At 44.3% G+C, this 15,392-nt stretch overlaps 1 protein-coding gene across 2 annotated transcripts; it reads right to left on the reverse strand.

The window, feature by feature from the left end:
• Nucleotides 1–764: 764 nt before the first annotated feature.
• Nucleotides 765–13,495, reverse strand: SGK1 (serum/glucocorticoid regulated kinase 1). 2 transcript variants are annotated; one of them, XM_081313384.1, is made up of 12 exons: nucleotides 13,356–13,495; nucleotides 7,754–7,829; nucleotides 6,993–7,068; nucleotides 6,661–6,765; nucleotides 6,168–6,251; nucleotides 5,658–5,789; nucleotides 5,240–5,352; nucleotides 4,799–4,922; nucleotides 4,217–4,312; nucleotides 3,388–3,543; nucleotides 3,197–3,286; nucleotides 765–2,060 (listed from the first exon to the last, which is right to left on the reverse strand). In XM_081313384.1, the coding sequence occupies exons 1-12, from the start codon at nucleotides 13,387–13,389 to the stop codon at nucleotides 1,893–1,895; spliced, it is 1,254 nt and encodes a 417-aa protein (XP_081169510.1). In that variant the 5' UTR covers nucleotides 13,390–13,495; the 3' UTR covers nucleotides 765–1,892. The 2 variants fall into 2 exon arrangements, with proteins under 2 accessions (XP_081169510.1, XP_081169509.1); XM_081313383.1 differs by lacking the exon at nucleotides 13,356–13,495 and adding an exon at nucleotides 8,173–8,603.
• Nucleotides 13,496–15,392: the final 1,897 nt, after the last annotated feature.

Raw genomic sequence — 15,392 nt, forward strand, 5'->3', positions numbered from 1 at the left:
TAAACTTGATGAGAGGTCATTGCCCAGATCATATTTTCTATTTTGTATTGCATTGGGATAGGACATTTGGAGGCTATAGCATCATTATGCCTGGCAGGAAGGGAGAAGTAATGGCAGAGATAACTTTCAGATCTGTAATTGTTCCATGCCCCATAGGTAGCCACATACTACTACCCCACTACTACTATTTTTCTGATGTTCTAGTGCAGGGGTGTCAAACTCAATTTCATTGAGGGCCGCATCAGCATTGCGGTTGCCCTCAAGGGGCCGGGTGGGTGTGGCCAGAGTGGGCGTGGCCTACTGGGTGGAGTGCATATGGCCTACTGGATGGGCAAGGCCAGCTCTACATCATTCGCATCAAGGGTGCCTATGGGGGCCTGGGCAGGAGTGGGACAGATCTGAGGGTCTCTGGCAGAAGGAGGGTCTCTGGGCCAGGGCCAAGGCAGTGAGGGCCGTTCCCTCACTGTTTCCAGGATGGCTTCGTGGGCCACATGAAACCACTTTGCGGGCCGGATCCGGCCCCCGGGCCTTGTGTTTGACATGTCTGTTCTAGTGGTACATCCTGCTAGGCCACTGGAAATTGTAAATCAAAAACATCTTCACAATGTGCATTTTTTACTATCCAAAAATCATGTATCTTTAGTACTATTGTTGAATACTGAAAAGAATATTCTGAATCAGTAGTGGGTGATTTTGACTCTAAACTGCATTCTGAATAAAGATGGAGAAATAATCTGAATTTATAAAGACACTGAAACCATTAATAGAAATATTGTCCCAAGATTTTACTGCAAACCAATGGGTTTGGTCACAAAAATGGTACATATCTTAACCATATTAAGTACATTACAATGGTGGTATACATTATGAGCCTTTACAGTTTTTTTTCTTTTAAATATTCATTTAGCATTGCAATCGACTGTACAGATCTTTTTACAAATACATACAACAAGGAATGCAAGCAAACAATACTCATAAATAATGCCCAAGTTTACAGATTATGAACAAAAAATGAACTAAACCAACAGATTAGCAGACAACAGCTGGGGCATTTTGGTCCATAGAAACCATTTCTTAAAAATAGAAATATTTATATACATATGTATCTGTATATATATATTTCCATAGCAGCAATGCTTTCTTCAAGCATTTGGGATACAAGTAGTTGAAGCCCATTTGAACTATATATTTTTTTACATATTTTTCTTTTAAAAAATCACTATCTACATTTATTTATTGTCTTCCAAATATGGAAGGAACAAACAATGCCCCATACTGTCCTCCAAGTGTCACAAGGGCACCTCTGAGCTAAGTCTGTCTGTGGGAATATACAAATCACACTCCTGCCATTGTCCACGTTACACACTCACTCACACATGAATCCAGAAAGCACTCTATGATAAAAACTTTGGAGTTCACAAAGATCTCAACGTCAGGAGGGGAGAAAAAAAGGCACATCTTCATAAAGTTCTCTTCACATCCAGAAAGATCTCCATGTTGGGGCTATGTTCACCAATCAAGGACACAAAGAGTTTTGTTCTGAGGCTTACACTCTAGCAATCTATGGCAGCAGTTGCTGTTTCCCCCTTCTCCTTTCAGTACTTGCAACCTTGATGTAGCACCACTTGGGTGAGTGGGAAGAACCAGTAGTGAAATGTCATGAGTTCACTTGAAAGGAGTTAAATGTGCTCTTCCAATTGGAGAAGAACAACACCCCCCTCCAAAAAAAACTTTCAGCAAACAATACAGTTGAAATTAAGGCTGCAAAGCTGCCACACAGTGGGAAGATGTGCAAAACTTTATCTTTCAAGATGACCAGGCAACTGGCAGCTCGATCAGAATGCCAAAAGGATTATTAAAAAAAGAAAGAAAAAGAAAAGAAATCACAAAATTCAAAGGAAAGAATCCATGGGGGGAGCATAGGAAAAGCCCAGAAATGCTTCAGCAGCCTCTTTGACACTGGCAGTGATGAGGATGCTGTCTGAAGACTGGCCAATGGAGTTTGGGACAGGCTCCTCTGTAAACTCGGGGTCAAAGTGTCGCAGATCATTGGGCCCGCTCTGCAAGAAAAACAAGAGTTATTTGGATGTTAATGGTAGGCTGCAAGGACACTTAATACTACGCTATCTTCCAATTCAAGGTAAACACTCGATCAAATGAAGCCACTTTTTCCTAAAAGTAATTGGAAACCAATTCTCGGGTTTCTTCTCCCTGTTCACCACTCCTGAGGTTAATGAAGGTCCAGGCCAACTTTCTGCAGCCTGGAGTCCTCAAAGGTATTGAAACGGCAGTTGCCAGAATTCCCAGCTAATGTAGCCAAATAATTCTGGAAGTCGTCGTTCCAGGTTATCTGAAGGATACCAAGGTGGGGATGCCCATTTTAGGCACTCTGCTGCAAGGTCGTAATAGGCTAATATTAATTAGTGCTGGAGGCTCTCATAACTAAGTAGCCTAGGCAGATAAAAAAGGTTGGATCCACAAGAGGTTTTGCTGCAGATGCCAGAACAGGATAGCTTCCCATTTCTCTGCAGCCTCCTCTACCTCTTGAGTTAAGTCCAAGAATCCCCTCTGCCAAACTTACAAAAAGAAATTCTTCCTGCAGCCTACCTAAATCCAATCTGACACGTCTATCTTGTCCAGGACAGCCTCAGTATCGAAGCACAGTATAAAAGCACCTTTAACAGCAGGACTAATTCCAAACTAAATTGCCCTGGAATAGACCCACTGAAGTCAGTGAATTTGCTTTCAAAAGTAACCACGTGTGTATGGTGAGACTTATCACCAGTGTCTAGACGACCTCTGAAAAATCATTTGACAACTGAAACACTCCTTTAAATCCACTACTGTGTTCTCCAAGTTTAAAAAGCAAACCTTTTAAAAGTTATTAGTTAACTCAGAGAGGTGGAAAGAAAATGTGTATGTGTGTGAGTATAAAAAGGCTCAGAATTTTTTTGCCCTGCATCGGGCAAATCAATGCTCCATTAATTAGTGGCAACATGTTTAAGTCTTCTGTTAAGTCAAATACAATCTTTTTTTGGTGGTGGGTATTAAGTGTCTGGAGAACTGAGACTTCCTGTTGTATCCTGGTGTGAACTCTGACACTCATTCTTGATTTATGCATACACACAAGCACACTTCCGGCATCCCCAATAAAATAAATCCTCCCTGGCCATTATGCAATTAGAAGAGCTCTTACCACATTTGGGTTAAAAGGTGGTGTAATCTTCTTGTTTATAAGATCATCCCAGTTAATTGGAGAGAAGAAAATGTGATTCTTAATCTCCATCTGTTGAAATAATGGAAATTACATTAGTTTAAGTGCAAAGAATTGAAACTGTCCAGCCAAATTCTCAAATGCCTTTCACCTATTTTGAAAATTATACTTACAAAGTCTTCCTTTGCTCCTAGCCTCTTAGTTCTGTCCTTCTGCAAAAGTCCTTCCAAAAGGTGTCTAGCAGAGTTGGTGATATTTGGCTTCAGTTGTAGAGGTTTGTTCAAGATGTTGTCATACATTTCTGCTGTGTTTCTGCTGTAGAAAGGGGGCTGCAAGGAGAGAAAAAATATTTACTATGCATTGTCTAACCTTACTGTTATTTACTGATTTGATTTGTGAAGTTTTGCATCTTGTCATTCCTCTGGGAGTTCAAGGTATCATGCATGCCAACTCCTTTCTCCAATTTTGTTCACAACCACTTGTGATGTAAGCCTGACTGCAATCCTACTCAAAATATTTTAACCACCCCCACCACACTCTGAGCTTTGAAGCAAGACTCACTTTAGTGCAACATCCATTAAATAAGCCAATTTGGTCTAAGGGCTACGGTATCAAGGCTAGAAACCAAGAAACTGAGTTCTAGTCCGACTTTAGGTATCAAAGCTGGATGATTTTGGCCAGTCTCTCTCAGCCCCAACTTATCTTGCAAGCTTGTTATGGGGAAAATAGGGGAAGGACGGAGTATTAGGAATATTTAATGCCTTGAGTTATTTATAAAAATAATAAAGGGAGGATTTAAAAAAATGTTTTCCACGAATTATTAAACCCATTAGGAGAGGGCTGCTGGAGGCAAGAACCTCACCAGCAAATATGGGCATCCCTGAAATTGCCTCATAAATTTCAGTAGCATCAACGTTTATATTTATTTCCTTGATTGTAATTACTGGAGTGGCAAACAGTCCCAGCAAGCAGATTAAATATATCATTCCTGTTCTTACTTACCAGTCCATAAAGCATCTCGTACAAAACTGCCCCAAGGCACCACCAGTCCACAGTCCAGTCATAAGGTTGCTTGTGAAGGACTTCAGGGGCCAGGTACTATTGTACACAAATAAAAGAATGGGAACATTTGATTAGAAAAAACCTGAAGGCTAACAATTAATGGCACATGTAAGATAAATGTACCCTCTTTAGGCGTAGATTTGCTCAAAGCGGGCATGGGGAACCTGCAGCCCCACAGATGACTCCCAATTTTCTTGACTGCTATCTCGGTCAGCTAAGATGGATTGGACCACAGGTTCTTCACTGAGAGAAACAGCAAAATGCCTGGGGCTTGCATATGCGAACTAGGGGCCAAGTCAACCTGGACAATCAAACCAGTTTCTACACCTTAAGCATTTTTCTACAGGAACTCCAATAGAACTTTCTTTTTTTAACCCTCTAGTGGCAGCCATCAAACAGGACCATCCACTTTCACAAGGCTGGCACGTAATGTCCTATAGCCTCAGCAGGGAAACTACTGCCATGGTCATGCAGTAGTACACATATATCACTGTCACGGGACAAAGCAGATCTCAAACTTACTTCAGGAGTGCCGCAAAATGTGGAAGTTGTGCCATTGTGTTCAATGTTCTCTTTGCAGAGTCCAAAGTCAGTCAAAACAATGTGGCCCTGAGAATCAAGCAAAATGTTCTCTGGCTTCAAGTCCCTGTGGCAAAGAATATGAAAGACCGGTCAACTTCAAATCTTACCTGTCTGAACATCTGTGATTCACATTTGTCTGATTTATAAGCTTTTCCCCCCAAAATAAGCCACTGTCGTGTATGATCTTCTAGCCACTTTAACCCGGTAGCTAATGGCACCCAGTCCATACCCAGAAACAGCAAGTGCTAATCAGGGCAATTATTTAGGAGTAAAGTTACTGATCCCAAAGCCCATAGCAAGCATTTTGGCAAAACAGCCTATAAATGAGAACTCAGTTCCTGCCTTTCAAACAAATATGCGTACATTAAGTACAGTGCTTACCGGTATACAATGTTCAAAGAATGCAGGTAGCCCAGTGCACTAGCTATTTCAGCAGCATAAAAACGAGCTCTTGGCTCCAGGAAGCAACGTTCTCTCTGGAGATGGTAGAACAACTGCAAGATAGAAAGGGGGGGTGCATTTAATTAAACACAGCATACTAAGTTAGAGAGGATAATTGTCGGAAACAGCCTAGTAATCCTCTGGCTATTTCCTGCTATTAGAGGTTGCCAAGCAGGAGACTGAATCTAGCACCTCTGCCTTAGAATCATCCCCTTTTTCATTACAAACAAGGAGCACTTAAGCGTGTGTTACTGTGGACTAACTTCCAACTTTCCAAGCAAGAACCCAACTCTATTCAACCCCCCCCCCACACACACACATACACACTTTGGAGGGCCCAAGTGTCCTTTTTGCTCACCTCTCCACCATTGATGTAGTCTAGGACAAAATACAGCTTGTCAGCTGTCTGGAAGGAAAAGTGAAGTCCCACCAGGAACGGATGCTTCACGTTCTTAAGGAGGACATTGCGTTCAGACATAATATGTTTCTCCTGGAAAAGAAAAAGAGGTATGGAACCAGTTGTTAGTAATATTTGCCAGAATCACAATACAACTGAATTGTGATAAAGCAAACTAAGTGACCGCAAGAAAATTCCTGAATTTAGACCAACTCAAGAGGGCATAAAACAGCAACTAAGCATCTTTGGGGATTAATTTTCCACATTCTGCTTAAAAGTGGTGGCTTTAAAAGTGGACATTCTGTAGGCTTTATGATGTCTTTTCTGCTTCCTGTCTACCTTTTGTTTACCTTAGGAGGTGTTCTGGGAAGCCGAAAGCTTACTCATTATAATGTAATTTATGAACTGCCCTAAGGTAGAATTATTTCCTTGCTTGGTATTTCTTTGGAACAAGATTAAGTCAATATTTACCTCCTTCTTTTTCAGGATTGCTTTTTTCTGGAGTACTTTTACTGCATAGAATTGTTCTTCTGCCTTGTGCCTTGCAAGAAGAACCTGAAAGAAACCAACGATCGTGTAAGTTTAAGGGTGATTCCAAGAAATCCAAGTTAAAACTACATTTTCCTTTTTGTTAGCTGCAAAAATACAGCTACTTGTACAGTTCAGTATAATTATAGGCTTAAAGTTTTGTATCTGAGTATGGTAAAGGGCAATACTTTAGAGACAGGCAATGAAGCCGTCAAACCCTTTTGAATATAATCCAAATTCTCCCAGTCTTTAAGATAAATAGCTCTTGTAAGAGTACCAATTTAACTGTGCTTATTCAATTTATTTTCTCTACTTCATACTAATACAAATGTCTTGGATGAGACTGTTCTGAAGACTTAAGTTTATCTGGCTTGGTTATAAAAGCAATGAACGTTTATCCTTAAAAACCAATTAGCAAAATCAAGACATAGCTTACCTTTCCAAAACTACCTTTCCCAATAACTTTCAGGAAATGGAAATCTGACGGTTTAGCATGAGGGTTAGATGATGGGCCAAGGTTGATTTGTTGAGATGGACTAGGCTGCAATGGAAAAAAAAATAAGTGTTGATTTTTGTACTGAAATGCTTGGATACAGACTTAAAAACCAACAAATAAAATTATAAGCTGTTTTGTGCTGGGGCTTCAGAAAACAACTCTCGCCCCTCCCTTTTTAAAAAAAAAAATAAAATCTTCCCTTTTAAATAATTATGCTGGATCTTTATTTCAAAACATTTCTTTCCAAGTTACATGGAACCAAGGCCACTTACTGGAGGAGAAGGATTGGCATTCATAAGTTCTGGTTCTTGAGGTTGGGAAATCTTCAGAATGGATTGTACTTCAGGACTGCAAAAGTATCAGACAGAATGGAATTAGTTCAATTACAACATGCCTGGAACATGGGAATTATCTCACCACAAGGTGGCAGGCTAACTCTAGTTGAGCAAAAGTCAGGCTGGCTAGCTTACTAGATTGAAACAGCTTATTAGGTTTCAAAGGTAAGATGGAAAAAGAGAGGCAACAAACCTGAGCAAAGAGACTCAGGTTTCTTCTGCAATTATAGATCAGAGAGAAAAAGGGAATGGCAGAGAAATCAACAGAATTCAAACAAGATGCCATTTCTCTGGACAGTTTTAGTCCCTACTGGGGCAACAGAAACACACACTGTTTTCTAAAACCAGCACACGCCCTGGCCTTCTCAAAAACAACAACTCCCGCTGAGTTCAACGAGATTTGCTTGTAGGTAAGTGGTATAGGATTACAGTCACTATATAACAGGTACTTTTATAGTGAAACTCTTAATTAAAGCAGCCAAGCTCACATTCTTAAGTCTACTTCCTAAATATGCTGAACTCAGTGGAACCTGACTCTGTGTAGTAGTTATCCTTAGACTAGAGAAGTTCAATTTACAAACAGATCGTGTTTCAACTCCTCTCTCCCTGGGGGAGAAGTTAGGTAACATCTCACAAGACTATAATTAAATTTGTTAACTTCCGTGCATCTACCACGCAGAAAAGCAAAACATACTTACTGTTTGCATGCATAGGAGTTGGTGGCTATTTTTTGAATGAAGTCGTTCAACCCCATCCTTCTCTGTTTCATGAAAGCTGCAAATAAGAAACACAGAAGGTGAATCCCGATCAATCGACAACTTTCATCTTCCGTTTCTTTCGTGTTTTTTTTAGCATGTTTAAAAGCGATTTATTTAGGTGCTCTTTAAATGTATTTAAAGCAAACTTCTTCTTTTTTCAATAAAATAAAATAAAATAAAATAAAATAAAATAAAATAAAATAAAATAAAATAAAATAAAATGAGATGCTCCTTGTAAAAGGTAGCTATTTAGGCGCTCTTTCACCCGGCCTCCGAAAATAATCTCAAAAGAAATCTTTCTGTGAACGGCTGAGGCGGTGACTCTGGCTCGGTGGTCCTTGCTCGACCCCTTTACTCACCGATCAAAATCGCCACCATCCCTCTCATCTTTGAATAAGTTAGCGTAGATCCAGAAGCTTCAGTTTTGACCGTCATCGCAGAGCGAGTAAAAAACAGCAATAGCGATAAATCCAAGCCGATGGGTGGGGGGGGGGGAAGGAAACCAGATCGATCTACGACCGAGTTAAAGTGAACGAGTCAGCCAGCCAGCCAAGGGAAAAAAAGCGCAAAGGATGCCTAGCAGCTGCAAAAGAAAACTCGCGTCTCCGGCGCTCGCCGAGGGCTTTATATAAACGAGGAGGAGAGGAAAAAGGGGAGGAGCCGGCTGGAACAATGAGGAAGAGGCTGAGTCGCCGTTCCGGGCGCCCGGGAGCCGCCAGAAGATACGCAAAGCCTGGCGCCCGGCCGCAGGCAGCGCGCCGACCGCCCTTCCCTTCCCTTCCCTTCCCTTCCCTTCCCTTCCCTTCCTTCCTTCCTTCCTTCTTTCTTTCTTTCGCTTTGACGTTTCCAAGAGTCAGGCCAGGCGGGCCTGCGGGAGGGGAGGGGCAATTCGGGGAGGGGCAATTCAGAAGCTTTTTTTCAAGAGGTTAGGAGAAAAAAAACAACAGTGCAACGTTGGGTCGGAATCTTGTAAGGTTAGAGTGTATTTCTTGTTAGTCCCGCCGGGCGGAGGGGCGGGGGGGGGGAGAGAAGGAACGAAAGCAACAAGGAATTATTTCTCCTTTTTTCCCCCTCCCCATTCGCCTTTTGAGAACTAGGGTGACCTTGGCTGCGCTCACGGCCACCTCCGAGGGGTACCCAGCGGGGAAGGGGGCTGGCGCGGTTCACACTTGTGCAAATCGGGCACTAGGGCGGGTTTGCTCCGTTCCAAACGCTGCGAGGCTCGGTAGCGACAAGGAAGTGTGTCGTCCTCCCCCCCCCCACATTCCTGAATGTCGCTAAAAACTCTCGAGGAAAGTTTTAGACCAAACGGGCGTCCTTGATTTTTTTTCCCTTCCCGTGCACCCGTCTCTTCCCCGCTTCCTTTTGCCACAGTCCCGAGGAAAACCTATCTCTTTATCTACTTAGAGCATGGTGGCATTTTGCTTGTCAGAAGTGCCCCAAGGGAGGAGACCTTATTGCAAGATCAGCTTGTGCTTACAGATAAGAGCGTAAGAATGGTCCTTGCGACATTTTTGGCCCTGAGGAAACTCGCAGACGGAGCGTGATGCAGCTCGCTTTTGCTATCTCTCTCTCTCTCACCCCCCCACCCCCGCTATCTGCTCAGTTCGGCCCCCGAGCAAAATATTCTCCGTTACTAATCATAAGGAACAGAGCGTCACGGCGCGCGTTTTTGTCTTAGTCAGCCTTCATCCATCTGGTGCCCCCCGCAAGTGGTGGGCTTGCAATGTCAGAATTCCCAGGCAGCCGTGCAGGCCGGTTCCCGGAGGGCGCCTGGTTGGGAAACTAGTCTGCCCATTGCTTAATCCTGTCAATTATTTTAAGTACCAGCCTAGTTATACAACGTACTAAACGTGAAACTCCAAAGTGCCAGTAAAGTGCATTCAAAATGCTTTACGAATAATTTCTCTCTTCCTATCTGCTCCCGCATACACGTTGAATGTCTCCCGTATCCTACGAGTTTGGTTTCCTAAATCAGTTACTCCGTGTAACACACCTATACAGGAATACATCTCATTGAGGTCCGGGTTAATTAGGCAGTAAACAAGGTCGGGGTGAACATTCAAAAGCATCGCAAACCCCCAAAGCATTTTGGCAACCTGTAGTTCCAAACTCTCTTTAGAGTTCCCTCTCTGGTAATTAACTGGCATTTAAAACTGGCAGTCTCTTTGCAAACCAGACCAGGCTCTCCCTCCCCTTTCTCTTTCAAAAACCACCTCGGAGCAAATTCCGGCAGTGAAACAATAACCACTGGAGCCTCAGCGAAGCCTGGGCTTATCAGAGGGCATTTATTAATGATCCAAAAGCGTCCCACCAGCAGCAGGCAAGAGTGTTTGTCCATTGACTGTAATAGCTGGTACCACCTCAAAGCCGCAAACAACCAGCTTTTAAAAGGAATCATTAACCCAAGGAGGCATCCGGGGGCGGGCAGGGGGATTAAGTCTGCTGCCACTCAAGACTCATCAAAGTCGGAATCGGGAGGGGGAAAGGAAGCTCGTGGTTTTCCAGAAGTCAGGCATAGCCCCCCCAAAAGAGAAAGCGTAACAATCGTCTATCCATCCATTTCTTACCGAAATCCTCGCCAGAAATAACAGCACTCTTCCCTCCCCCCTTCTTTGAGCCTCAATAATCCCTTTTCCCGTACGAGATCTATTAATGCCCGGTTTATCTTTCACCTCCGTTATGAAGAAAGAGAAGCGGAGAAGCCCGGCTTGCGCGGTTCAAACTTTGTCCCAGAGCAAAAGCGACCGCAGCAGCGAGAGCCGGAGGTTGGTCAGGAATGGCCTTTCAGTCAAGGAACCGCAGGGAGGGACTCAGGGAAACGGCGATTTCCTGCCCGGCTTTCTCAGTTTCAACAAACAAGAGCCCCCTTGGATATATGCAAGACCTTGGGAGTTCACGCGGCTGCCTTGGGCTGTTCCCGACAACACTTGGGGCCAAAACGTTCCAACACAAGTCGATAGATAAATAAATAAAATAATAAGGGGTGTGTGTGTGGGGGGGGGAGAAATCCGCACGATCTTCCCGAGCGGAAGGAGTTAATGGAAATTTCCATAGAGCATTTGCAAAAAGTCGTGGAAGGAAACAGGAAAAAAAAGTTGATTGCTTTACCTCATTATTATCATCACCGTGATCCCAGAAAAACAGTGCGCCCCTGAAAAGCTATTTGGGTATTTATAAGGCCGCTGCAATACAGCGGAACCCATGAGGTTTGTTTATGAATGGATTAGGCCCAGATATAGCCAGCAGGTGATCCAAAGCGCAGGTGGTAGGCAAGGCCCAGACTTGCAGAACAGATTATTATTGGGGGGGGGGGCGAATGGTTGAGGGAGGGGGCTGCGCCAGCGGAATCCGTAGCCCCTAGGACTTTTTTTTTCCTTCAAAGGATACCTATAGATCTTTTGATGGAACTGGAACGGATTCCCTCCTCCCCTCCTTCTGATGGAGGCCTTGGCCGCTTGTTGATAAGATTGCATGAAATAATACATAATCGATTGCATAAAATATAAGGGGGGAGGAGATAGCAGCCTTCTCCGCAGAACACAGCTTTCACTTGTTGAGTGTAACTGTCGCCAGGTACTGCCTCTGTTGTAACCACCTCCCCCACAGATCTGTGGGGGGTCTCCAAGCACATAAGGATGGGTGGGAATACGGGAACTCTGGAGGCCACCGTTTTGGAGGAGGGCGTTGAATGGATGAAGCTTCAAATTTCATCCGTTTGCATCTTAACCTACGCTTGGGATCGTTTCTTAGACAAGTTCCCAGCAGGAATGCTACTGAGTGACCCGAAGGGGTGTTGTTGTTTTTTTTCGCCTGCTTCTTTTTTCAGGCTACCCACGACTCCAGAGTCTCCTAGGAGAGATTTAGGAGGAAATAACCGCTAATTGGATTTCCTTCCTTTTACAAACTCTGCCCTTCCTCCTTTTTCGGCGTAACATCTGTGCGCGCCCCCCCCCCCCGAAAACATTTTTTCGCAACCGCGAAGCGGAACGGACGCGTTGAAGTGTAGGTTCTGCAACGCCGCAGAGGGAACAAGTCGGCTAAAGAAAGGCTGAGCTGAACCGCCCCGTCCCACCGCTAATTCTCTCTTGGCTAACGCTCTCTTGGCTAACGCACGATTGCAGAACGTAGCAAGATCTCGGTTTGGTTAATCCGGCACCGAATATTGAAGGAAATCGACGCTGAAAAGACATCAAGATCAAACTGCATTTCAGCGACAATTCCACAGCAATCAGCGCACAAAAGCCAGCTGATAGGAAGTCAGCTCCCGAGTCAAAAGATTGCCAGATGACTTCTGTTTTCCAGCACCGGTTGCTTTAGCGAGGAAAGGCAGAGCGCCCCCTGTTGCCGACTACAACGTCCCCTTATAAATCATAAGTTCCATTGCCGACAGCGCGCATGCTCTATCTCAGTTTTTCCTTTTCAGCCAACGTGAGGAATTTAATCAAAGGCACAAAAAGCTATGAAAATATACTGGCGGTCCTCCATTATTTCCCAAATCACAGGCAGGAAACGTTGGGCCCTCCCTGTAATGCTGAGCTGCAGTTCCTGGCAGCATCACCAGCATGACCAGAAGTGATGAATGCAGAGGTCTGTAGTTCTGTAAGGTGCACCGCAAAGCCATTCGTTTCTAATTTGAGTTCCTTTCTTTCTTGGTTTGTTTGTCAACATTTTTTTCAAGGTGGTTGAACTATGGAATTATCTGTTCTAAGTCTCAATGGCGCTCAGTGGGTGCCAGCGCAGAGTAAATGCTCCTGGAACAACGTTGATGTTCCAGCACCACTATACTTCTAAAAGGAAGAAAAACCCAGGATCATGTCAATTAGTTCCAATCAGTTATCTGCTGTAACACACTGATGCAAAGGATAATGGAGGCACCCATGAAACTGGAGGAAGCCAATGCTTACAGCATGTGAACACTAAGGGGGCAATGGTGAGAAGTCTTAAAAAAAATGTGCAGTCCCACATCTCTAAAGCCTGAAGAGCTACTTGCAGCTGTATTCAGAGTGCTAGCCAGTCTGCCTCAAATATGACAGGTTTCACACACTTTACAATCTGAATGGACAAATCGAATCCAAAGATTGCTCAAGCCAAAGAAAACTTTTTATCTGAATTTACTGACCCATTCATGGTCCCAGTGCTGCTTCATCCTTCTCCATAGAATCCTTTCTCTTTAATAACCTTGAAAGGAAGCTAAAGTCTACATAGCAAGCTGAGTTCAAAGCAACTAGACTAGAGCTTCCACCCGCTCCCCCCCCCATTCTCTGAAGACATTCAGTTCCATTACAACTTCCTCTGTTCACTCCTTCAGTTTTGTTTCAAAAGGGTTTTTTCCCCATTATTTCCACTGCACCAAAAAGAGAGCCCCAATCCTTGTATGGCCTTAGTTGATAGAAATAATTACATTTTGTAATGGTAAGTATGTCCCCCCCCTCCAAAGTTTCAATCATTGTTCCTGCAGAGAAGTTGTTGAAAAAGTTTTTTCCTCTTCTTTATCAATATTCAAACAAAAGAATGGTTAAGAAAACAATATTTAACCAACCTTTTAATGAAGACTTTTCGTCTTTCCCTCTCATGACTCTCTCTTCCCCTCTCTTCTTTTCCTCAAGATCCCACAACAGCAGTGCCGTTCTGTACTTTTAAATCCTTTAGTATGTTATAGTTCCCCAACGATACGTCTCTCTTGGACTGCTGTCCGTCTCCCAATCAGCTTGACAGGAGGCGGGCAATGAAGGAAAGAAACTAGCTGATCTAGCTGCCCACTTTATGAACCTTGCGCGAGAGGTGATTTACACACTGAGAACTAAAGTTCAACGTTAGCCACGTTGTTGCAACATAACCCTGAAATTTACTGAAATCATCACTTGCTTATTATGTACACAACATGCCCACGCGCGCACCCGGTGTGCAACTAGAAATGCAGGTCGCCTATAATTGATACATTTGTAACTGCAGCCCAGCAAAACTTGAATCAAAACACAACTGGAGAACAGAAGCGTGTTTTATATATATATATACAACCAAGAGGCATCAGGAGGCAGGGGAAGGCGATTCCGCTTTTGTGTATACTGTCCACGTATTACAGTGAATGGGATTTGTGGATCGGGATGGATCGTTAGGCTACAGTTTCGGGGCACGGCATTGTAGCAACGATTGCTTTAATCGCATGATTCGCTGCAGCAAACATCCAGCAGCCGATTCCCAAATCGGTTAATCTGGAGTATCTGCACCTCTACGCAGACAGGTGTGACTCCTTAGGGCTCCGGCGCAATGCCTTTGAGGACCGCCGACGAAAGCTAGCGGGGACAGACGTTCCCCTGCTGTCTGTTTTGGCGTCAAAGCTGCGCGAGAGGACGGCTGCCGCCGGTGTCATCCCGTTTCTCCCTCTCCACCCAGCCAGCCTCCCACGCGACTTCCCCTTTCTCTTTTTAGCAGCGGCGGGAGACATCTGGGCTCCCGAACATGTGTCGTTTCAAAGGAAAGAGAAGTTGTTGAGACTGGGCTTTCCTGCCGGCCCCAGGGGTGGAGGCTGGAGCAGGCGTCCCTTTTCCAGGCCTGGCACCAAGCACTTCCGAACAGGAAAGCGAGAGACACACGGCGAGGAGGGCTTTCCCGCCTCCGGAGTCCGAAACTCAGCCGGCGGCCGCCGCCGAACCTCCCCTCGGCTCTCCTCGCAGAGGGAAGGAGGACAGACGGCGAAGTCCCGAGTCTCGCCGACTGCAGACTTCGGCTGCAACCTTCAACTTGGACGCCGGGGGCGCTCGAGCTCACGTTCTGAATCGGGCGGCGGCGGCGGCGGTGGGAGGGGGCGGGGGGGGATTCCTGCGTGGCCGTCCGAGGCTGGCCTGGTGCCCTCGTGGAGACCCGCTTTCAGGATCGCCTCTTATCTGAAGACATTCTTATTTGAACAAGCCGGCCTGCCCTGATGGGGGATGGGTTGGGTTTTACGGTCATTTTTAATATTTGTATTTACTGTTTTTAGTCGGGCATATGTTTAATTTTCTTTTAACTTTTGTATTTTTGTATTTTTTATATTTGCCCTGTTTACCGCCTTGAGTCCCTCGGGAGAAGGGCGGTATATAAATAAATTATTATTATTATTATTATTATTATTATTATTATTATTATTATTATTATTATTATTATTATTATTATTATTATTATTATTTTATTATTATTATTATTATCATCGTTCCCGAGCACCGCCGCCCGCTGACAATCGTGCCTAGCGCTGATTGGAAACCAGGGCTGATAGATAAAAAAACTCTACTCTCTCTTGTAGGAAGCGTTTGGCACAAAAGGGAGGCTCGGTTTGGCAGGTTGAAGTCTGCAATCCAACTCGCTAAGCTGTGGCGGGGGGGGGGGGACTTCCAAGCAGCAGTCTTCACCCCACCTGCCCTCACCCTACAAGAGACGAGGAATTCCCTGTGTGGAATTCAGACCTCGTTGATTAAGTAAAAGCTCCTGAATCTGTCACTTTGATTATATTGCAGTCTCAACTTTAGACAAATCCTCTTCCGTACATATTGGCTATTTCAGGGGTAGGCAACCTCGGCTCTTTTATGACTCGACTTCAACT

The sequence above is a fragment of the Vipera berus genome (genome assembly GCF_964194415.1).
Source record: "Vipera berus genome assembly, chromosome: 1".
In the NCBI taxonomy this organism is placed as follows: Eukaryota; Metazoa; Chordata; class Lepidosauria; order Squamata; family Viperidae; genus Vipera; species Vipera berus.